The sequence below is a fragment of the Balaenoptera borealis genome, assembly GCF_965194805.1.
Source record: "Balaenoptera borealis genome assembly, chromosome: 4".
In the NCBI taxonomy this organism is placed as follows: domain Eukaryota; kingdom Metazoa; phylum Chordata; class Mammalia; order Artiodactyla; family Balaenopteridae; genus Balaenoptera; species Balaenoptera borealis.
In genome coordinates, this window is record NC_138861.1 from 114,402,550 (window position 1) to 114,426,449 (window position 23,900).

Sequence of the window (23,900 nt, forward strand, 5' to 3'; positions counted from 1 at the left end):
CCAAGGGCCGAGGCGCGGCTGCGGAGCCGTCCCAGACAGAGCTCAGGGGCGATGCTGGCTTTGGTGACACTGACTGCAGCTCCATCAGGGACGCTCTTCCACAGCTCCCGGCCGTGCACAAAGCTCTCTCGCCTCCCTGATACTCCACCACGCCTTGAGGGAGGCTGGGAGATGCCACCCCCATTTCACAGATGAAGAAGCTGAGGCTCAAGAGGACGCAGAGCCTTGACTGGCAACTAGTATTCTCCGGTATTGGCCCCGGCTTCTTGGTCCGCGGCCCCGAAGCCTCCCGCTCGGGCTGTGAAGCCTGGATCCCAAGCGAGGTCGGACACTAGGGAAGGAGGTGGGCAGGGCAAGATATAGAAGGGATAGGGACAAGGAGACGGGACCCTCTCGATATCTCCATTCCTTGCCCCCCCCACACCCCCTCGCTGTAGACCTTCCTCTCGCGAGGCTCCGGATTCAGGACCACGGAGAGTTCCCGAGCTACCGAGACAGAATACCCGGGGTGTGGGGGTGGGGGCAGGAGGAGACCCACTATTGGGTCGTAGCAGCCACAGGCCGGCCCAGCACCCCCGCCCCTCCTCCAGGAAGCCCTCCCAGATTTCTGTCCAGATCAAGCTCTGCCTCCTCCCGGCTCACTGTATGCCTCTCAGAGCATTTAAGGGGAGAAGGGTTAATAAAAATGATGATAATGATCAAACTCATAATAAACAACGAACATTTATTGTATGCTCACTACGTAGCGGCATTAACTGATTTAATTTTCACAATGAATTTGTCACCCACCCTGGCCTAGGGTGGGGCCGGAGTGCTAAACAGGGAACCCAGCACCTATCAGGGGCCTGGGACCTGAGCAGTGCTCAGACATGGAGTTCTGGGGTAAGGCTACAGCTCGTCGGCCCTCGAGTGCTCCAACTTCCGTTTTCCAAGCACCTCACCCATATATCCCAAAGCTGGGTCGTCTACCCATCTTCCCCCAATGCTCTGGCGACCCCAGCTAAAGGGAGATGAGCCATAGGGCCCACGGCCTGGCGTTCCCTCTCCCTGATGTTTCCCCACTTTCGTGGGGGGGAACCTCCAAGTCTAGGAAGCTACTGACCCCGGTTCAACCCCCCTCTCTGCCTCCAACTTGCTGTGTGAAGTGAGCACACAGGCGTTGTGCTGTGGGACTCAGGACATCCTCTGAAGATGTCGGTGACTGCGGCTAGCGGTTTCCAGTTCTATCTGCCCCACGATCTAAATCTTTAACCAAATCCTTCCCCCAGAAAATACAGAGGGAGCACTCAGGAAAGGCCCTACTATAGAACACATAGTAGGTGCTCTATAATTCCTCATGAGTGAGTGAATAAATGAAGGGATGAATGCGGGACAGAGCTCCCTGTCTTTTCATAAAGCAGAAAAGGAGGATCATTGGATGAAATTAACCCCAGAGGTCCCTCTGCGCTTTAAGGGACCATGTGGCGGCTTTAGCCAACTTACTTCCCCTCTCAGAACCTCGCTCTCCCTTTCTGCAGTGGAGGAGCGGGGGGGCTGGATCTCGAAAGACCCTTTGGAGTCTCACGGACTATGCTGGCCAACGCTGACCGAGTCGCACAACCTCTCCGAACCTCCTGAATGATTGGGTGGGGGAGGGGCGTTCCGTAGCTCTCCCAAGCCTGGCCACAGTGGCCCCAGCACTCCCGCCCGGGCACTGCCCCACGCCCAGCGACCCGAGGGTCCTTTCCCCTCCGTCCGGCCCACGCGCGCCCCGAGGGTACCTGGCCATTGTCCCGGCCGAGTGGCAGGGCGCGGGGCGCGGGGCAGCGGATGCGCAGCGCAGGCGGTCGCTCGTCGCGCTCGCCCGGCGAACTGACTGCCGAGCCCGAGGGATCGCTCACGTCGCTGGCCGTGTCCTCGCTGCCTCCGGGCCCCGGCAGGCCGACCGCGTCAAGCCGGCCCGCACTGCGCGGTGTGCGCGCGGAGCCGCGGCGGCCCACGCTGTACGCGTCGAAGTCGATGGTCTTATTCTCGTAGGCGCCCTCCACCGCGGCGAACATGCCGCCGTACTTCTGGCGCGGGGTCTGCGCCGCGCTGCCCGGCCGCGCCAGGTACACGGGCAGGTCGTCCTCCGTGTTCCACGCGCGCCGCCGGTCCGCCATACCGGTCCAAGGCCGGCCGCCCGCCCGCGCCCCCGCCCGCCCGCGGCCCTAGCCACCGCTGTGCGCCGAGCTCAGCGCTCCGTAAGGGCCGAGTCTGCCCAGGAGAGACTGCGGCCCGAGGAGGGGCGGGGCGGGGCGCGAGGCGGGGCGGGGCGGGGGCGGGGCCTCCGGGCGGCTGTCGGAGAGCGCAGCGGCAGGCTACAAAGGACCGGGAGGCGGGGACTGCAGCGAGGGCGGGGAGGGACCGTGACGAGCCCTCGCCGCAGCGCCGAGGGCGGGCAGCAGAACTGCAGTGCCCTCGCCGCGCCCCCCGCTCCCCGCCCACAGGCTGAGCGCGGGGCGCGAGGAGAGCGAGGGGTGCTAACCGCGAGCACGCACACACACACGCTCCCGAGGCACACGCAGGTTGGTACTAGCACACCAGACAATTATGCCATACAAACACGTGAGAAATGCACAAACATGCTGGCACACACAAGAGTCGATCACACTACACGCTCCCTAGACATACGTAGGCTCGTTCACGCACATCAGAGACAATTTTGCACACACATACATGCTTGTACATATTCCTAGTCAATGACACACACACACACACACACACACACACACACACACACACACCCCAGAAATTCTCAGTCACCCAACCCAGCGCATAGACAGCATCACACTGAGATTGATTGCACAACCAGAGAGAGACTCTCACACACTGGACACTGCATTCATTCACTCAGCACTATTATATTGAGTGCCCTGCTGGTGCCTAGCACGTTGTTGGCACTGGGAACAGTACTGTGAACAAAATAGACCGAGTTCTGCCCTCTGGGAGCTGACATTCTAAGGAGGAAAGAGACAAACACACACATAGTGTACCGGCCAGTGCTGGACACCAGGAAGGATGAAACAGCAAGTCAAGAGGGATGTGCTGGGTCCACATTCACACTGACAGACAACAGAAAAACACTCTTGCATGTGAACCAGTGACTCACACATGTACACGAGGCTCATGCCAGCAACATCCACACAACAAAGAGATTTTCACGCCAAAGGCAAACTCACAAGATGACTCCACACGCATAAACCCCGACAGGACGCCTACACACAAATCCACACCAGAAATATGGGTAGTTGGGAGCTTAAATAGAAACGCCCCAGAAAAAGACACACAAAGAGATAGATCATCTCACACACATGCACACACTCCTGTCAGTCACCCAGACAAATATTCCCCATTCCAGGGTCACTTCCCATGACCACTGATGCGGCGTACCCTTGCTGAGCTAGGAGCTTGCAGCCTGGGAGTCCCAGGATTCCTCTGACTAGGGCCAGGGTGAAGGGCGAGGGGCCTCGGGGTCACTCTGCTGGGGCTCCCCTCTACCCCTCTTCAAAGCCAGGTGCCATGTGCCTTCCCTAGATACCCTCGCTCATTTTTCCCTGATCATTATCAGGCAGAGAGTCCTAAGAGTCTCCAGGGACATGGTGGTCCCAGCTGCTCTTTCTGGATGGGTGGAATCACCAGCTGCCGACCCGCTCCTCAAGCAAGTTCAGACATGTGGCAACAGGCTGGGTGGGGACCCAGCTGGGAACTTCAGTGCCTTGTGCTGCACCCCACCTCTCACCCTGCCAGCTTCCAGTGCTGGGAACTGTCCCTTCAGTACTCGGCCTCACTGGTTCCAGGAGTCCCAGACTCTGCAAGACTCTGGGGTGCAGTGCAAGTGTGTTTTTAATGAAACCTTCTATCTGTCCTGTGAAATACTGTTCCCAGCACATTCCAGGCAAGGAAATTTCCTGTTGAAGACCACATAGAAACTTCTTCTAAAGCTCCAAAACTATTTGTGGTGACCAAACTCATAGAAACATCAGAGAAACCAAGAATCTGAGTTAGATGAAATTTTGAGGTCAATCCTCATACTTGGATGCCTGAATCTGCTCTCACATCTTGAGGAGACTGTCTCTCCAGCTTTGCTTAAATACCGCTGGTAATGGAGACCTCACTACTTTCCAAGAAAACCCTTTTCATTGGGAGAAAGGGCTAGGCAGTTGCCAAGATTAGGAGGGAGTAACACAGAGGGAGGAGAGAAAGAGTTGTCTTTGTGTAGAAGCAAGAAAGTATAAGAATAACTCCCACTTACAGAGTTTACTACATGCCAAGGACCATTGTAGACTTTGTACATGCAGTTACTCTTTTAAGGCTCACAGCGACCTTTGAGATATGTACCGTTTTAGCCACCTTTTACAAATGAGAAAACTGAGTCTCAAGGAGATACGTAACTTGTCTAGGGTCACAGCTGGTAAATGATGCCACTTTGGATTGAAACACAGTAGTCTGGTCCCAGAGTCTGCATCTTAACCAGTATCATTTTCCCTCCCCCAAGAAGCCTGGCTGAAGAGCTCCCACTGGGAAAGGGGGGAAGAAGGCATGAACCTGGCATAGTTAGAAGAGACTAGATTTTTGAGTTTGAATCCTGTCCTCCATGCAACCTTGGGCAACTAATCATTCCACATTCATCCAACACACATCTTGGGCACCCACTGTGTCACTGACTTTATTTTCCTCCTGACTTTATTTTCCTCCTCATCTGACTTTATTTTCCTCCTCATCTCTCCTGTCTTCTAGAGGAGGGGGATCTGACTTTTACTGAGCTCCTACCATGTGTCAGGGTCTATGAACACTCTGTTTATTTCCACACGTTACATCCTGCTTTCAGCAGCCCCCTTGGCAGATGTTGCCCCCTCCGTTTCCAGGCTGGAATGCTGAGGATGACAAAGCTTAAACCTACTGCTCAAGTTAACCTCCAGGAAGTGACCATGCTGGGATTCCACCTCAGGTTTGTCTGAGTTCTTTCTACAACATCTCCTCATCTCAAGACCAGTAACCCCAGTGTAACAGAAGAAGGGAGGCAGGAAACAAAGTCAGGGTATAAGTTAGGAAATGCACCCACCAGCCTGCAGGGAGACCAAGGGGAGCAGCGTCTGGCAGAGGCCAATAGAGGAAAGCCCAGGAAACCTGAGCAAACTGCACTTGGTCCAGAGGTTGGCTGTCACCTTCCCCATCCTGTCCTCTGATGGCTCTCAGTCCTCCAGGGAAGGAATGCTCATAAGTGTATTAAACCATGACATCTGGTGAAGGACAAGCCTCCAGCTCATCCTGTCAGACCAGGAAGGCTTCAGGGTGAGGGCAGCGAACAGAGTGGGCAGGGAGAGGACAGGAGACGCCACTCAGCTCTGATGCATATTCTCCATCAGGACTTTTTTGGCAAACACACACACAAAAAAGATTTTTTTTAAAACCTCATAAGTTATAAAAATGAGAAGAAGGGAATTGTAGTTTATTGTTAGGTGCATAATACTCAGCAAATCTGTGAGGCAAGTAATGGATTATTGCACTCATTGTGGAAATAAGGAAAAAGGTTCAGAGAAGTAAAGCAACCTCCCTAAAGTTATATGGCCAGAAAGTGGCAGAGATCCAGTTCAAATGCAGGCCTGTTTGATTCTAAAATGTTTGTTTTCCTCTGCTGCCTCCAAATCAGTTCGTAGGGGATTGTGGTAGGCAGAATAATTATGCCTTCTTCCCAAAGATGTTTACCTCCTAATCCCAGAACCTGTATATATGTTACCTTACATTGCAAAAGGTAACTTGCAGATGTGATAAAGCTCAGGATCCTGAGATGGGGCGATTATCCTGGTTTATCCAGGTTGGCCTAATGTAATCACAAGAGTCCTTAATAAGTGAAAGAGGGAAGGAGACAGGAGGGTCAGAGTCAGAGAAGGAGATGTGACAACAGAAGCAGGTGCCAGAGCCAGAGCAAGATTTGAAGATGCAATGCTGTTGGCTTTGAAGACGGAGGAAGGGAGCACGAGCCCAAGAATGCAGGAAGCTTACAGAATTTGGAAAAGGCAAGGAAGCCAATTCTTCCCTAGAGTCTCCAGTAAGAACACAGCCCTGCCAATACCTTGATTTATAGCCCAGTGAGACCCATTTCGGACCTCTCTTCTCCATAACTGTAAGATAATAAATATGTGTTGTTTTAAGCCCCTAGGTTCATGGAAATTTGTTACAGCAAAAATGGTAAACCAATACAGGCATATAATGGATCATACAGGACATCACCTGATTACTTGTGAGAAGTGGACTTGACTTCTGGGAAGATCGTTTATTCCCCACCAAAAATCAAGAGTCTTGGATTCGTTGCCTTTTTGTATTGTGTTAGGGTCTACAACACTATGTAAGGAACCATCAATAAGTTAAACATTCAAAAAAGAAAAAAAAACTTTAACTGTGAAAAAGGATACATTTTAATGTACAAAATTACACAAATTATACATTTAACTAACATAGAAAAATACATCTTGGTAACAAGAGAAAATGCCAGCCTATTTTACACAAGATTGAGCAATCATTACAAATCTTGAAAACACAGAAAGGAGTATTGAGTCCGATTCACAACTGGTCAGGAATCTGATGGGCATCTCCGATGACTGATTGCTCTGTTCATTTCACTGCAGGCAGGAGTTTGGGGACAGCCACTGCTTCAGGACCCAAGGGAGGGTCCCACTGCAGAACATCCAAAAGGAAGCGGGGTCCACCTATGTTGCCAGACCACTTCCATGTGAACCAATGCTTCTAACCGAGGGGAGAGGCAGAGCATGGACTGCCAAAATTCTGACCCTGTGTTGATTAATAGAGGTGCATAATATAGGAGTCCTTTTAGATTCATGCAATTGCAAGGTGTCTAGTTGTTGTGCATTTGGGATCCAGGAGGAAAGTACACAGTTTCCAAACTGATGTCTGTGCTTCACAGCTTTCATGTGATATCTGCCCAGGATTCAACCTGGAAGAGTGAGGAGACCGAGGAGCTTCTGCCAAAATGAACTCACAAGCCATGTTCGTCACCTTTGCCAGTGACACCCAAGTCCCTTTCCTGCTTCACCAGCAGAAGTTGGTTGTGCAAATCTGAACGTTGGGAGATCATCTTAGTCACCCAGCTGAGGTTGGTGGTGCATGTCCCACCATGGCACTGAAATGTGTCTGGACCATTTCCAAAATGTTGAGGGAAGGTTCTCAATGTTCACAGAGCACTAATATGTGCTGAGTGCTTTAAAAAAAAAACCTGTGCTCTCTCATTAAGGCTCACACCTTCCCTGATGTTTCCCTGGAGGACATTGAGACTGCGAGAGGTAAGTATTCCGTTCAAGCTTGCACAACCAGTTGGTGGCAGGGTCATAGTTCGAACCCCATGTATCTGGCCCATAACCCATTCTGTGAAAGGCAGAACTTGTCCTTGTCCCGATGCAAAGTCTAATAGTTAATAGTTATAACATTGCTGCATCGATATTTATTGTCCCCATCACTTTCAATGTCATATTTGCAAACAATGTGTTATATCACTTTACTTTAAAAAGAAAATATTGATAGAGTTGATACCGAGTTTTCAGCACATTCGTCTTTCTCTTCCCTATTCTACCACCATATAAAGGTATCATCAGTCTACCTTTGGGCATAGCCTGATGATATTTTTCAAAGACAAAAAAAAATTGTTATTAAAGCAAACCTTATTTTGATGGTATCAATTCCCCCATTAGTCTTCCCATGACTCTATGTAATACATTTATGCCAAGGATGCAGACGTCAGATTGGATGGGAGCTGTGCTTGCTGAAACCAGAGTAGGATTTAGGGAAACGGGATAAAGCAAGCCCAATCCTTCCATCCTAAGCCTATTGACTTTTTAAAAGCAGTTTTAGATCCAAGGCATATACTATCTTTTTCTAGAAATTCTCATAAAACAGGAAAGAGGACTAAATACATCCACAAACCCCAGGGGTTTCTTCTTCTCTGCCCATTAAAGTACCAGAGAATTTCCCAAAAATTTATTTCAGAGCCAGGTAGGAACCCAGCTGGCCGCTGGTGCAAATGCCGAATAGAAATCTGTTTCTATTTGCTTACACAACTGGTCAATTTATATATCACACTGGACTTAGAATATCTATTTCTGGAAGATTTCAGGATTCAAGCAACTGTACCCAAGAAATCTGCTTTGTGTGCCTATTGCATCACTCAACTGTATAATCTGAACTTCCGTGTAACCATGCCATGATCAGCCACCAAGCACTTGGCATCCAGTTCTGCTTACGGTGGAGCTGAATGCTACAGCATGCTACGCATTTCATTTTCATAGGTCCACTAGCTGCTTAAAAGGTGAAGTTACCACGCTGACTCATGGTCCAAAATATTCCAAAGATGAGAACTATCCTCCTGTCAACTCTGAGGATACATTTCTTTCCTAGCAAGGAACAAAAATAAATGAGTCTGACACAAAAGAAACACACAATGGCATCTGGGAATTTAATTAACACAGGGGATGGGAGAATGAAAAGTGATTGTGAGGCTACAGTGTTGTGGTTCTCCCCCTGGCTGCCCATTAGAATCACTGGGGGACTCTTTAAAGATCCCTGCCTGGGACCCACGCAAGACAACCTGACTTAGGTGGCCTGGAGAGGGAGCTGGGCATCGGACTTCTAACTGCTCTCCAGGTGAGCCCAACATGCAACCAGGGTGAAGAATCATCACTACAGAGGGCAACCTTCTACTGGTAGCCTAGAGAGGGGGCGTGGCAGGGTTCATGCCACACCTGTCCCCTGACTCCCAGCCCAGAGCCCCTCCAACTGCAAGGCACTGTCTGAATAAAGAAAAAGAGGCTATATGTCTAAAATATGTCAGAAATGTCTAGCACCCTATTCTCCGATGTGGACTGAGTTCTCAAGAAGTTTCTCATTCCAGACCTGGAATTTCACCCTAGAATTAAACAAGAGCTGTGAATCTCTTTTAAAAAAGCTTACCAGCCTGAATGTAAAAAGCCACACTCAAGTTTGCGAAGTTTACTCAACAAATTGCTGAGTAACACAAATAGAAAGAAAGAAACTCATCTTTTAAAGGATTTGGGCTCCCCGTCCTCTGCAATGATGGATAAGTAAGCTCATACAGTAATCTCATCACAGAGTGATTCATAAACTTTTGATCAGCTTTGCTGCTTCATTTTCACACTGGGAAACTAAGGTAGGGAAGGAAGGCTGTGGAGGGGTGGATTTAAACTACAGTCATCTCAGCCTAGCTAAGAAGTAAGTGAGTTTTCGTGATATCTTGGGATTCAGGGCTTCCCCAGGGAGAAACGTGGGGAAAATTCTTTGATAGAATAAATGTTGGTAAGTGATGACATGTGGATTGTAATCATTAGAAAATTAATTGCATCAGACCCAGATCTAAAATTCCAAATCAGAAGAACGGGCATCGTGGCACAGCTGGAGAACCCTGTATGAGATATCAGAACCAGATTCGGCTCCATCTGCCATCAAGAGGCTGTGTGACTATGGGTGTTCACTTAACCTCTCTGGGCTTCAGTTTCCTCACCTATCAAATGGGAAAAGGCAAGGTGCTACTACTAAAGTCTCTAGCTCTAACAATGGATGCTTCCAGATCTGTTATTTTAATTACTGCACTACTGGCCTGCCTGGGAAAGGCAGAGCCATCAGACCACGTGGACTCTGTGTGTCTTCGCTTCTGCCACACCTCTAGTGAACCTATTTTAAGAACACTGCCTAGCAGTGCATGGGGTAATGTTGCCATGCCAACTCGCTGGCTGTTGCTAATCACGATCTATGAATGTGCAGTACAACCATCTGACAAGCAATTCTCTTCTTCCTTAGCCTGGATACCTCTTCCAAATTGTCATAAGACAGACCACCTTCTTCATAATAGCACACAGTAGGTACATAATGGGTGTGCATTTAATTAATGATGTGAATCAATGACATGAAAGTGTATGCACCACACTGAAGTCTGCAAAGTGTTTTCCCATGCAGTGTATCTATTAACGCTCCCAGCAGGTGCTAAGGCAGGTATTTTATTGCTCCATTTGCCAAGTGAGTAAACTGAGGAGGGGAAGTGAATTTCCCATCATCTCGGAGCTAAGAGGTTGCAGAACCCAGACTCCAGACCAGTGATTCTATTTTAAACCCTAATCTCTCTCCTTCACCAGGTAGTCTCTCATCTCTCCAGCATGTGAAGGTCAAATCCTATATATTTATGCAGAACTTAAGAGTTGACCAAGGGCTTTTTCCATCCACCTTCCCGTTTCATCCATCCAAAGCCTGAAGGTAAAGAGGTGGGGCTCTGCCAGGGCCACACCTGGCCTCTTAGGTTTCCCAGGTACACTGGGATGGACGGCTCCCCTCAGGAGAGTCTCACTGGCCCTGAAGTGACTCAGAGGCCCCTGGCAGGGACTCTGAGATGGACCGAGGTAACAGAAACAGCACAGTGAGTAGAAAGACCCAGTGGTGGGTGACAGTAGGGGCTCAGGACAAGCATGCCTTCTGGGGCAAAGCACATGCAGCAACAGAGATGAGCCTTGAGGGTGAAGCCAGGGCCTCTGGTAAAGCCAGCTCAGAAGAAGCACTTCATGAGCGATGATCGGCCGACTAATCCATTGACTGATATAAAACCTGCCCACAGGAACAGGAATTTGGTCTGTTTGTTCTCTGCTGTAACTCCAGGTCTGTAGCGGTGCCTGGCACTTAATGCTGGTTGGATGAAGGAAGGAACGCCAGTGAGCGACACACCTCAACCCCAAGAACACGTGAACCCGGGAGTGCTCCAGTGGGAGGCTAGAAACTACACTTTTTCCTCTTTTTTTTTTTTTTGGAAAACATGCCATCATTTTCACCTGAGAGAGAGACTTCTGCTTGGCAAGGGAAGGAGGGAAACTAAACTCTATTGAGCATCGACTCTGTGCCAGGCACCTTAACGTTTCTCACCCACCTTGTGCTGGTGAGGACCAGGACATTGCCCCGTCTGACAGCTGGGGGTCTGCAGCTCGGAGAGGCGGCTGACCTGCCAGGACCCCCTGCAGGTAAAAGGCAGAGGGTAGGCTCTGAAATCAGGCTGAAGGACTCTGCAGTGACACCGGTGACACCAGGACATCACATCTCTTGCTGGGTGTTGCTCTGCTGCCACGGGGATTTGGAGCCCTTGAACGCAGCCCTCACCTGTTCCAAAGTAACCTGTGTGAAGCACCTGCTGTGTGCCAAGCCCTCTGCTGGGGCTCTAAGCTTCCCTGTCTCAGTTAATCCTCAGAATAAGCCCGTGGGGGAGGCATGGTCCCTTTTCCCATTTTGCAGATGAAGAAACAGACCCCCAAACCCTAAGCTGCCTGCCCCGTCTGCGCTGTTAATAAGCCCCTCATATCCCAACCCCACATTCCAGTCACCACGCATCCCCTTCTTTCTGTCTCAACGATTCCGTAAGGATGTCGGAGAAGGTTCCGTCTCTCCCAATTCCCTCCGAAAGAGGAATCTTAGGCTCAGAAAGGTCAAGGTCACAGGGGCAGGCAAGTGGCAGAGCTGCAACCAGACCCCAGTCCAAGCCTTCCTGGATGACAGCAGTCACATCACAATCCCGCCCATGGGACCTTGGGCACAGCTCACTGTGCCTCTCTGGTCTCTGTGTCTACCCATAACCGGAGGGTGCTGGCAGACCAGGCAGGGGAGGCGGGGAGCGAGGAGGACACCAGGAGGGAGTGGGGGCCTGAGGCCCCCCAGGCTGTGTGCCTGTCGGCAGGGGAGGGAGTGGCTGGCCTCATTCATCTCTGAGTGTGGCCAGGAAGCTAGAAGCCTGGAGTTGCCAGATTGACTGTTTTTCCAAAAGAAGCCAGAAATCCAGATTTTAATGAGAAATCTCTTGGCTTTTAAATGTTATTTGCTAATTCCAACATTAACAAATACAACATAGGTATTTGTACCCCCATGTTCATGGCATTATTCACAATAGCCAAGAGAGGGAAGCAACCCAATTGTCCATCGACAGGTAGATGGATAAGCAAAATGTGATCTACCCGCACAATGGAGCATTACTTAGCCTTGAAAAGGAAGGAAATTCTGACACATGCTACAACATGAATGAAACCTGAGGACATTATGCTGAGTGAAATAAGTCAGTCCCAGAAGAAAAAATTTTGTGTGATTCCACTTATATGAGGTCCCTAGGGTCAACAAACTCATAGAGACAGAAAGTAGAAGGGAGGTGGCTAGGAGCTGGGGAAGGGGAAAATAGGGGATTAGTGTTTAATGGGGACAGAGTTTCAATCTGGGGAGATGGAAAAGTTCTGGAGATGGACGGTGGTGATGGTTGCACAACGATGTGAATGTGTTTAATGCCAGTGAACTGGGCATTTAAAAATGGTTAAGACGGTAAATTTTATGCTACACATGTTTTAACCTCAATTAAAAAACAAAACAAAAACATAAGCTAAACAAGACATGTTTGTGAGCCAGATCTGGCCTGAGGACTGTAGACTAGGAACTCTCTGAGGTCTGTCCTATGGGTCGTGGGACCTGTGTGAGCCCAGCCCTGGTTCTTCTGAGGTCCCAGACCCCACCAGCTGCCTTCCTGCCATCAACCTCTGCCTCAAGAAAGAACTCAGCTAATCAGGTTGCACCATGCACAGGCTGCTTTTCATTCGGCCTTTCTCGGGGTGCTAAGGTTTCAGCTGTCCCCGTTAGCCCCTTGGTTGCTGAATGAGGTGGCCTCACAGCCCTTCAGTTTGCAGGGAAGTCTTTAAGAGGGAGCAAACCCCCTCGGTCTGAGCACAGCCACTGGGCCACAATGCTCTTTAACTGCTGGGCCAGACGAGCGGAAACAGGGCTGCAGTACTTCGGGCACTTTGGGGTGCTTTGGTTATTTGTGGGGGGTGGAAATTCACAGACACAGTGGCCCGAAGTGACTTATGTTTAGAAAAGAAGAAATCTCCGCTTATTCTGGAAGCAAGGAGGCTGGGTTCGGGACCTTCCCAGCTGACCAGAGGCTGCCCCACAGAAAGAACCCAGATGATGTTTGCTGCAGCGGGACGAGCCTCCTCTGAGGGAGGACACAACGCACGGAGGGGCTGCAGACTCATCAGAGGTCCAAGCAGGGAGGGATGCTGGAGGGCACGCGGTCACACCCATTTCACAGATGAGGAACTGAGGCCCAGAGGGGCCAAGGGACGGCCTCAAAGTCACTGGCCAGTTAGAGGCAGAGCTGCGTCTCCAGGTTCCTTAGAAAGAGTCCTTTCCCCCTAGACTAGCAGTGCTTGACCCTCGGGGGTCCCAGTCTCATTTGAGAATCTAGTGAAATCCATGGCCCCTCTCCCAAGGAAAGTGCTCACACACATACAATGTTTTGCACAGGCTAGCCCTGCAGGAGCTCTAGAATAGCAAGATGACTGCTCAGATGTCTCTTAAACCATCATGCTGCCAGGCCTCACATCACCCATCTTGGGTGGCAGCTACGTAGAACTATAATGAGTACTTACGGCAGACAGCCCTCCTGAGCAGACGTCAGTACATGAGTGAGAGAATATGGAATCACACTTTACCAACAACAATGATCCCTGACACATGGGAAGCATCTTAGTGTTCAGGGCACTTTCGCAGCCATTAGCTCATTAGGTTGTCGGAACAAAACCATCAAGTAGGCTTTAGGCCCCTCAAACCGATGAAGAAGTGGAAATTCTAAGAAGGTTAGTAATCTGTGCAGGAACAAAGCTTAGGAGTGGCTGAGCCAGCCAGGACCTTGGGACTCCAGCCCCGGGCTCCTTCCGCCACTCTGTGCCAATACATAACGGGCTTCTGACAACCAGCCATCTCTTTGGTTCCCTGGTTGGTATTATACAGAGTAGAGACGTTGTCAAGCGTGACTTGAAATAGGAAGATGGTCGTTTGGCTTGTAGTTCAGCTCCCTGGAAGGGATCGCAAATCATGGGGCCACCTCGGCTCCGCTAGTCAGTTGGGAGGGATGTAAATATTTTCCAGTTTGGTGTGCTTGCCTCTGTGCTGTCTTCTTTCCTGCAACAACAACAACAACAAAAAACCCAGGGAGATGAGTTCTTAAAGGGAACGTACCAACCAGCATGGTATCTACATGAAGCCATCTGAACACATAAGCTTTTAAGATGCTGGGAGTCTCACATTCATCTCAATTTGTATTGGATTTAAATCATGATATGTGTATACAATTCATAAGCTGCTCTCTCTAGAAAAGAACCTTAGCTTGGAATTAATAAACAATGCCCTCTCTATCTGGAATTTTAAAATCGTTTATTGAAGTATAGTTGCTTTACAACGTTGTGTTAATTTCTGCCGTACAGCAAAGTGATTCAGTTATACATATATATTCTTTTTCATTATGGTTTATCACAGGATACTGAATATAGTTTCCTGTGCTAAACAGTAGGGCCTTGTTGTTTATCCATCCTATATATAATAGTTTGCTTCTGCTAATCCCAAACAGAAATATGGAACACTTCACTAATTTGCATGTCATCTCTGCGCAGGGGCCATGCTAATCTACTCTGTATTGTTCTGATTTTAGTAAATGTGCTGCCTAAGCAAGCACTTTATCTGGGGTGTTTTTGAACCTTGAAACAATATGGGAGTTTTATGTGAAGAAGTATTCATGTATATCTGTACAGAGAGGGTTTCTATTCTAGGTTTCATGAGACTCTCAAAGGGGCCAATGGCCAAAAGAAGTTTAAGAACGACTGATCCAAAGGAAGAGAGAGATTGAGGTTCTCAGGGCTGTCTTCTTTCACCCATTTAACAAAGTTATCAGGCACCTGCTGTATGTCAGGCTCGGTGCTAGGCATTGAGGTTGCAGTGCTTGCTCTCTTGTGGTCAAGGAGACAGAGGGCAACCTAGGAATCACAAAAGAAATGTTATGTCCCAGATGTGGGAGGGCAGAGTAAGACAACTGCAGGGTGCCAGGAAGGAACAATTTAGGTGGGGGACAGCAGGAATGTGAGGGGAGAGGAGCATTCCAGGCAGAAGACTGACACAGCCTGTGCAAAGGTCCTGCAGAGAGAGGAAGGGAGCACAGGAAGCCAGCGTGGACAGACCAGAGAAGTGAGGGGAAGCATCACAGGAGATGAGGCTGGGAAGGTGTGCAGTGTGGCAGATGCTGGGATGGAGGGAAGTTGGGGGGCTCCGGTGTAGTGCTGGGACATGATAAGGGCTTAATTAATGAAGGACAAAAGGAAGGAAGGACATGAAGAAGGTGGAGGAGGAGGACTGCCTGGAGAACGTGATATTTGAGTAGCGCCTTGGAGATGTACAGGAGTCCTCTGGGCAGAGGAAACAGCTTGGGCAGAAGCCAAGAGGTGTCTTGGCTTCTGAGTGAACATGGGCTGGGAGGACTCAGCAAGGCAGATCAGTTTGCCAGGAGGAGTCTTCTTGGGTGTTGCCAGACCAATAAGTGTACTTGAGCAATCTGACAGTTTGCGGAAGGGGACCCCAGAAACATTAAAACCCTATCAAAGAGCAGCATCCCTTTGCAGTTCTACTGTTACTTCCATAATTGATTTCACTGAGCTGGGCTTTTAATGTTGAGGGTCTCCAGAGATGGATAATAATGGCTCACACATCACTCACAGCCACATCCAGGATGAGGATTCTGGTGAGGACGCCAAGCACAGCATCACCCTGTGTGTCTCCAGTCTTGGGGTAAAGTCAGATCTCACTTGCTTAGGTTGTTTATTTGTGTAGGTGGTTTTTAAGTCTGCTTTTCAAAATGTATCTACATATATCTTGTAAGCTGCTTTCAATCCTTTTATTTAAAGGAAATAAACAAGACAAAAATAAATCCAACTACAATCCTTAAAGCTTATAGGACCACTGGTACCCAAACTTCACTGTACCTCAGAATCATATGGAGAGCTGTATAAGAATTCAGATTCCCAGGCTCAAGCCCAGACTTATGTAATCAGTACCCAGGAAATGAAGCTCAGAAATCTGTGTTTTCACTGAGTCCCATGCTCATGCATTTAGCTGGGTGGTTTTTATACATTAAGTACATGCATTAAGAACCTGGCATCTGGGTATCACTGAAATGGGTGATGCACCAGTCTGAGGACAAAGCAGACATGTAAAGTTAATGTCGCTGGAATCAGGTGAGGGAGACCAAACACAAGAAATCATCATCTCTTGCCTACATCATGCACAGGGTTGGTGCCCAAATTCTTGCACTGATCTTGCATTCATCAAGAAATTAATGTAGGTCTTCCTTGGTGGCTCAGTGGTTAAGAATCCGCCTGCCAATGCAGGGACATGGGTTCAAGCCCTGGTCCGGGAAGATCCCACATGCCACAGAGCAACAAAGCCCGTGTGCCACAACTACTGAGCCTGCGTGCCACAACTACTGAAGCTCACGCACCTAGAGTCCGTGCTCCACAACAAGAGAAGCCACTGCAGTGAGAAGCCCATGCACCACAACAAAGAGTAGCCCTGCTCACTGCAACTAGAGACTCAACGCAGCCAAAAATAAATAAATAAATAAATAAATAAATAAATAAATAGAAATTAACAACTCTTCCAGGATTCATAAGCATGATAGGTCACCTCTGTAACCCATGTGGGTCACTCATAGATGATAATTCCTGATAAAGTTACATCTTAAAAATTACAACAATTACAAAGATACACAACTCCTGAGAGATGATCAGATACAATAAATTGGAGAAATCTCTATTGGGGCATTACACAGAGATTCTAAAAAGGATTTTAAAATAAGAATGCTTACAATATTCACATGTACATTCTATGAATGAAAAGTAGAGTAACTGATACAAGACCTCAATCAGCAGGTTAGACAGACACAGATGAAGAGAGATTTAGTGAACTGAAAGATGAATCTGAGGAAATCACCCCAAATTCAGCACAGAGAGATAAAGAGGTGAAGGGGCAAAGGGAGATACTCTAGATTGAGTGGTTAGAAATGGTCTTTTTGAGGAGGTGTTATTTGAGCTAAGACCCAAATGACAAGAAGACCATTAAAGAAATGAGAGTCAAGGGTCCTAGGCAGAAGGGGCAGATGTATAAAATGCTTAAAGTGGGAGAAAGCTTAGCAGGAACAGGTTGGTATGTCTGAAGAACATAAGCAGGTTGCTGTGGTTCCACCAGGTGAGAAGCCACGATGGGGAAGAGGAAAGTGTGATCCTGTGTGGCGTGAACTTCAGCTCAGAAAGTGGTGGTTAGCAGGAAGCATGTTTCAGCTGAGGGTAAAGAAGAACTTTCTAACACTGAGAGCTAACCACTCACTCACTCATTCATTTACTCATCTGTCCATTCATTCAGTCATTTACTTGTTATCAAGTACCTACTCTATACCAGACACTGTGTACAAGGCTATGGGGAGTGTTGAGATGAATAAAACACATGCACCTTAGTCCTCAAAGGCCTCACAGTTGAGTGAGTAAAACAGACAGGTAAACTGTAAGGTCAGACAGAATGAAATGCTGGCTTCACAGAAATATCAGTGGCTGTGGAGAGTCAGAGAAAGGAGTCACGAAGGTGATCCACCTGAGATGCCAGGACTGCCTCTTGGGGGAAGAGTGTGCTCAGTGTACTGCAGATGTGTGGATATCAGCGGGGACTACTGCACTTGGAGGAACACTTAACAAGCAGACCCTAAGTTCCCTTCCAATCCTAGAATCGATGATTCTATAAAACAACAGTAGGCATTTACATGCCCAGGGCAGTTGGAGAGGACTAGCCTGCAGCTCCGCCTCCTAGTCCGTTGGGGGAAGCAAATGTCTGAGCAGATAATGGCGGAGATCCCAGGCAGGGAGACAACCACATGATGGGGAGAGGGGAAGCCCTTGGGTATAAGAAAATGAGGGCAAAAATGGGGACACTAGTTCATGCCCTACTTAGTTCCAGACCTTTGTGAAGACAAGAGCTCCTCAATGAGAGAATGCACTCTGACAAGAGGGCCCAACACAGACGTGACTGTCCTTGACACCATTCACTTAACACCCAAGGTCATGCAGCCTTTTTTAGGGGGATGTATAGATGAGATGAGAAAGTCATACTCAGGGACCACTGTGTCACTGCCCTTTCTCTTGCTCTGATCTGTAAATCAAAGCAGTGCTGAACTGACCTACTTCACAGATTAAAGACACTTGGAATGTACAGAACTGGTATTCTCTGTTCCCTCTCCTCCTCTCCCCCAGCCCAGACCACCACCATCTCTTAGCTGAATCACTGAAACGGCTTCCTAAGCAGGCTCCCTGCTGCCAGGCTGGCCCCACCCCAATCCACTCTCTAAACAGCAGCCAGAATTACTAGAAAGCTGGTCACATCACTCCCTTGCTTCCACTTCCTGTCTTTCTCTGCTTTTAGGATAAAACCAAGCTCCTTAGCAAGACTTCCAGGACACTGTAATGTCTAGCCCCGCCCACCTGTCTTATCTCATCTGTGGAAAGGCAAACCCTTCCACTTCACGCAGCAGCCACACAAGCTCTTTGCACACCGAGTGTGCTTGTCTTGGTCGCACAAGCAGTGTTAGGCGCCTAGGGTTGGAATAAATGAGTAGGTGCTTGATGGCAAGTGCTCCTGGCACTGATGGGCACGTTCAGTGGGTTCTCCCTTCAACTCTATTCTCCTCTGGGTATTTGGGGAATAGGAGCTTCCATTCCACCAACACTTCATCAGGAGGAGTTCCTGGGCCAGAAATCGTTTCCCTTTTTCAAGTGTCTCTCATCTGAATGTCAAGTCCAGCTTGGTCAATTAAGCAGGTGCTCAGCTCCCTGGACATGCTAGACAGTGGGTTAAATGCTCTAGATTTCCACAAATGCAAAGTTTGTGCTCTCAGGAGCTTGCAGGACAAGACGGATGGACCTGCAGCCTCCACAAGAAAATCAGGACCAGGAAGGAGGGAGTCTGGGGAAATGGAGGTGAGGAGGGTTTTGTGGGGCATCTTCCCTGGGGAGCCAGTGCTCCAGGTAGGAGGACCAGTAGGGGCAGAACTTGATAATCCAAGAGTTACAAGGACAGCAATCCTGGACCACACCTACTATGTGTCAGCTACTGCCCTGAGCCCTTGACAGATATCACCACACTGAATCCTCACAACTCCCCATGATCCATGTTTATCATTTTCCCCACTTACAGAGGAGGACATCGAGAGGCTTAGAGAGAAATTTCCCCAAGATCCTATAGCAGGTAAGTGGTGGGGCTGGGATTTTAAACAAGACCTATCAGACTCCAGGGCCCAGAGAGAAAGGCATGTGAAATGGCCCAAGCAGATGAGAAACTGTGGCTGAACAGAGCAGATGCTGACAAGGAACAGATTAAATGTGGATCAACTTAATGTGATTCTCACTGAATGCAAACCGGTTCCAACATATTTCCTCAGGGAACATTCAGCATTTTCTTGCAGGTAAAGGGAATCAAATGCAAAATTCATGATTTTTTTTTCAAACAAAATTCTTCAACATTTAAGAACCTTCTCAATCTGCTCCATTTGGCCACTAATTTTTGTATTTTAAATGATGTCTGTTTGTGATACACATTATGCTATAAACAGGTTTGGTGTGAATCCGGGTGTTTTAATTAGAATACTAGTTATTCTCAAGAAGTCATCTAAAATAAGCCTTGAATAATTACTTGAGGAAACAGACCTCCAGAGAGAAAGCGACCCCGCAGTAATCACGCAGCTTGATGGATAAGGGTGAGCTTGGACTAGATTCCCAGTCCCCTAACTAATGCCAGCATTGATCCAGAAACTTCTAGGTGCCTGGCATTGGGCAAGAACCTATTGTGGTGTCAGAGGAAAAATGAAATAAAGTCCCTTCCCTCAAGCTGCTCACATTTTTTTTTTTTCTTTTTTGGTGCCTCCTTACTGAACTTGAAAGAAGTACCATGTCCCTTAACCCTTAACATAGCATCAGATCCCACATGTTAAGGGCTTAGTCCCACAATACTACTCCCACTTCAGATGCCAATTGCAAATCTATGTTGTTACCTGTGCTTCTGACCAATTGGCTCTAAATTGGAAGTTCCTATGACCCCCTCCTTATGTTTGATTAATTTGCCAGAGGGGCTCACAGAACTCAGAGAAACTTTTACTTATGTTTACCAGTTTATTATAAAGGGTATTGTAAAGGATACAGATGAAGAGGTACATAGGGCTGGGTTCAGAAGGGTCCCCAGTGTAGGAACTTCTGTCCCCATGGAGCTTGGTGTGCACAATCCTCCAGGCACATGGATGAGTTCTGGTTCACCAACCTGGAAGCTCTGTGAACCCATCTTTTTTTTATAAAGCCTTGTTATAAAGAAACAACAGGCCCCAAATGGAGTCACTTGTGCTAAGCCCCATGTCAGCAAACCAAGACTACATACTTAGCCTGACTGCAGTCTCAGTCTCTCCCAGTAATGTAGTCTTAACCAGTCAGTCTGGAATTTCCTGATCAGCAGTAGTGAGGTAATCCCCCTGATAGACCCCTTCATCCCTCCCCAAAAAGATGAGGCAATCCACTTTTTCCTTGTCCTTGCCCCCTCTGTCTGTAAAAGCCTTCTACTTTGTATAGCTCCTTGGAGCTCATTTCTACTTGCTAGATGGGATGCTGCCTGATTCATGAATCCTTGAATAAAGCCAATTGGATCTTTAACTTTACTCAGTTGAATTGTGTTTTTTAACAGGCTTATTTTATAGGCATGAATGATTAAATCATTGGCCCTTGGTGATAGAACTGAATCTCCAGCCCCTCTCTCCTCCCCAGATCTCTGGGGTGGGACTGAAAGTTCCAACCCTCTAATCACGTGGTTGGTTCCCCTGGCAACCAGCCCCCACCTTCAGGTTACCTGGGGGCTTCCCCCAAATCATCTCATTAACATAACACGGCCATCTTTATCTTAACAGTTAGGAAATTTCAAGGGTTTTAGGAGCTATGTGCCAGGAACAGTGGATGGAGATCAAATATACATTTCTTATTATAAATCATAATGTCACTGAGGAGTTGGTAGACAATGTTCACAAGCAGCTCTGGCCAGCCAGGAGGGGCCATCGCCAGCACACCACTGTGTGTGTGTGTGTATTTGGGGAGAGTGGATGCATAAAGAATGCATGAATGAATGAATGAGAGAGAGATACCAATTCTGCAAAAGTGATAGGAAAGAATTGGAATGAATGGGATGTTTTTATAACTGCAGTAAATAGATTTTACAAATAAAATAAGCCAGGATCAGTGCAAAAAGCATACTAAACAGCTTTTCCAAATTACTTTCAAAGAATCATGCCTGTTTTTTCATAAAGGGCCATGATGACAAAGTGCACCAGCTTTATAACTTGCTACCTCTGTGACCCTGGGCACGATACTTAATCTCTCTCTAAGTCTCCCCATCTGTAAATGAGGGCAATAATACCCACCACAGAGCTAGTATGACGAAGGCACCAAGCAGAGGCCTTACCAAATGGCAGAGCTAGCATCTGAGCCTGGGCAAACAACTGAGGTGCAGACTACATCCTAGAGGATGAGTATACCCCCAGCAGCCTGCACAATTCCTGGAAAATGGCAGATATGCAATGATTCTTCTTGAAATAAATTTGGAGTAAGGGTAGTGGGGGTCAGCATGCTAGTGTGTAATGTGGAAAGAGCATATACTATGAAACAACCTCTATTCATTTTCCATGAGCTTCCTAATTGTACGGGATACAAAAAATATAGATAAAGATAAAATGCTTTTTTCCCCCCAAAATGCCCTAATCTGTGTTTCAATATCAAGATTCACTGGAACTATTTTCACTTTCACTGTTCTTAGCATTCTGGTCTAATTGATGGATTCCTTTATGAGCTGAGGCCCCGCTGAATTTCATTATACTAGGGCTTCTGGGCATATTGATTCTCTTTAGAAATAAGGCAATAAATTGTCCACAGACATAATGACCAAACCCACTGCCAAGGGAGAGAATACAGAGGCAGGTTTCCTCACTGCATTGTCTGTCTTTAACTGAACTTTTATCACGAGTTTGAATTTCTGAATCAGCAATAGGTATCAATGGCTTTAAAAATGTTTGTTCCCTTTGAGATAGTAATTCCATTTCTGAGAATCAATATCCAAGAAATAGTTTTCTATGAAGACAAAATTTTATACACAGTCATAAGCATCACATTGTTTATTATGAAGAAAAAAGGAAGCCACTCAAATGATCAATAACAGGGGTCAAGAAAGTTTTGTGTTATGTAACCGTGAGAAGTGAAGTTTACAAAAACTATGTTAGCATGGGGAAAAAGCCTACAAGATGAGATTAGATAAAAAAGCAGCATATAAAATTGTACATTGATTATGATTATGAATATTGTAGGGAAACTTACCCATAAGGATAGAAAGGACATGGGCCAAAATAGCAACAGTGATTTCATTTTTATGGTTTTTGATGTTTTCTTCTTAACAATTTTTCTCCGTTTTATACATTTTTTTTGTAATAAGCGTACATCACTTGATATTAATCTTCACAATTTGAATTTTTTAGTAGTATATATAAGTACACTATAGCCTTTCTAATGTGGCCAGCAGATCTATATGAAGGAACATGTACAACAGTATTTCCCATTTTTCGCTTGTTGGAAATACTTAGCCTAATATCCTATTCTATAGTGTTAATGTGATTTGTACTCACTCTCCCATGGATGCAACCTTGAGTTCGTTTTATGTGGCAGAGTCAGTAACTTAAAGTGGCCTGGAATTTGCTTACACACAAAGAAATGCAAAGAAAAGCCACTTTCATCATCTGAAAAGTCAGATGTAGGCACCAGATCATAGTCTCTTTCTCCACTAGGATAAATTCTTCTATATTTCTCAAGAGTTTTAGTTTAGTCTCATTTTTCTGTCCAGTCACTTCCTTGATCCAATAAGTAGCTCAGGAAGGAGTTACTCTAAATTCTGTGCCTGTTAATACTATGTTCAATTCACAGGATGGGCACTGGGAACACCTCTAACTTGCTTTCAGTCCAATTCCCCTCCAAGCCGCCCTCCAGGTAATAGCCAGGGTGATCTTTCTAGAATGTAACTCTGGTCCTGACACTCCTCCACCTGGCTTAAGCACCTTCAGTGGCTCCCATGGGTATGTCAGGTCCTCCTCCATCTTGCCTGTCAGCATCCTTTTCCCCCACCCTCTAAGGGCCACTCACATCCAGTTCCTACCATTCCTAGACACAGCATATTATTGGTGCTCATACTACTAGGGAAAGACACAAGTTGTTGGCCAATCCACAGCTTTTCTCAAACCCTTTTTCTTTTGTCACCTCCCAGCCTAGAGGTTGGAAAGGTGGAAATTGGCTTTCGGGTAGGAATGGCTGTGGGACATATTTATGGGCAGATTTGGCCAGTGAGGTACAAAACAAAGTCTGCTGGAGGCATCTGGGAAAGGTTTGCCTTCCCCTTTCCTCTTAGGACACAGATGTGAAGCCTGAAGCTGGAGCAGCCCTGCTGTGACCATGAGGCAATTATCAGCAGGAAGAAACACCAACAAGCGGCAGACAGTGGATCTGAAGGAGGGAAAGCAGCTGAGTGGTTGCTGGTATCACTGAGATGCCAGACCAGCCTTGAGGCCATGCAGCTCTGACTCCCTGAAGAGCGAATAAGGGGTTCTATTGCTTGCAGCTACATTTCTCCTACCAGACTCACTCTTCCCTCACATTAGGAAATGTACACAAAGTGGTGACTTCAGTGCCTGGAACATTCTAGAAGGTCAATCCATGTTATTCTCCTCTCTCTTCTTCCTTAGTATCCCTTTTGGGCCACACTTATGGGAATACACTGTACCCCAAATTGTAAATTTTACTGAGAAATACCAGGTTGTGTATCTGCATACGTGATTTGACTGCCTGTGACAGAAATGAAGTTGAAGTGGCTGAGGCAAAAATGGGACCTTATGGCAAGGATCCCTCCCATCC

At 47.4% G+C, this 23,900-nt stretch overlaps 2 protein-coding genes across 2 annotated transcripts in view; both read right to left on the bottom strand.

Moving 5' to 3' along the window:
* CRMP1 (collapsin response mediator protein 1) overlaps positions 1-2,194 on the bottom strand; it is a 72,363-nt gene extending 70,169 nt beyond the window's left edge. The window contains exon 1 of the mRNA XM_082389994.1: positions 1,761-2,194. Within this exon, the coding sequence (XP_082246120.1) occupies positions 1,761-2,141 (381 nt within the window). The 5' untranslated portion in view covers positions 2,142-2,194. The remainder of the gene's footprint in view (positions 1-1,760) is intronic.
* A 561-nt stretch (positions 2,195-2,755) lies between these two features.
* LOC309627707 (uncharacterized protein C4orf50) overlaps positions 2,756-23,900 on the bottom strand; it is a 121,642-nt gene continuing 100,497 nt past the window's right edge. The window contains exon 13 of the mRNA XM_082389854.1: positions 2,756-14,016. The gene's annotated coding sequence lies outside the window, so the exon portion shown is untranslated. The remainder of the gene's footprint in view (positions 14,017-23,900) is intronic.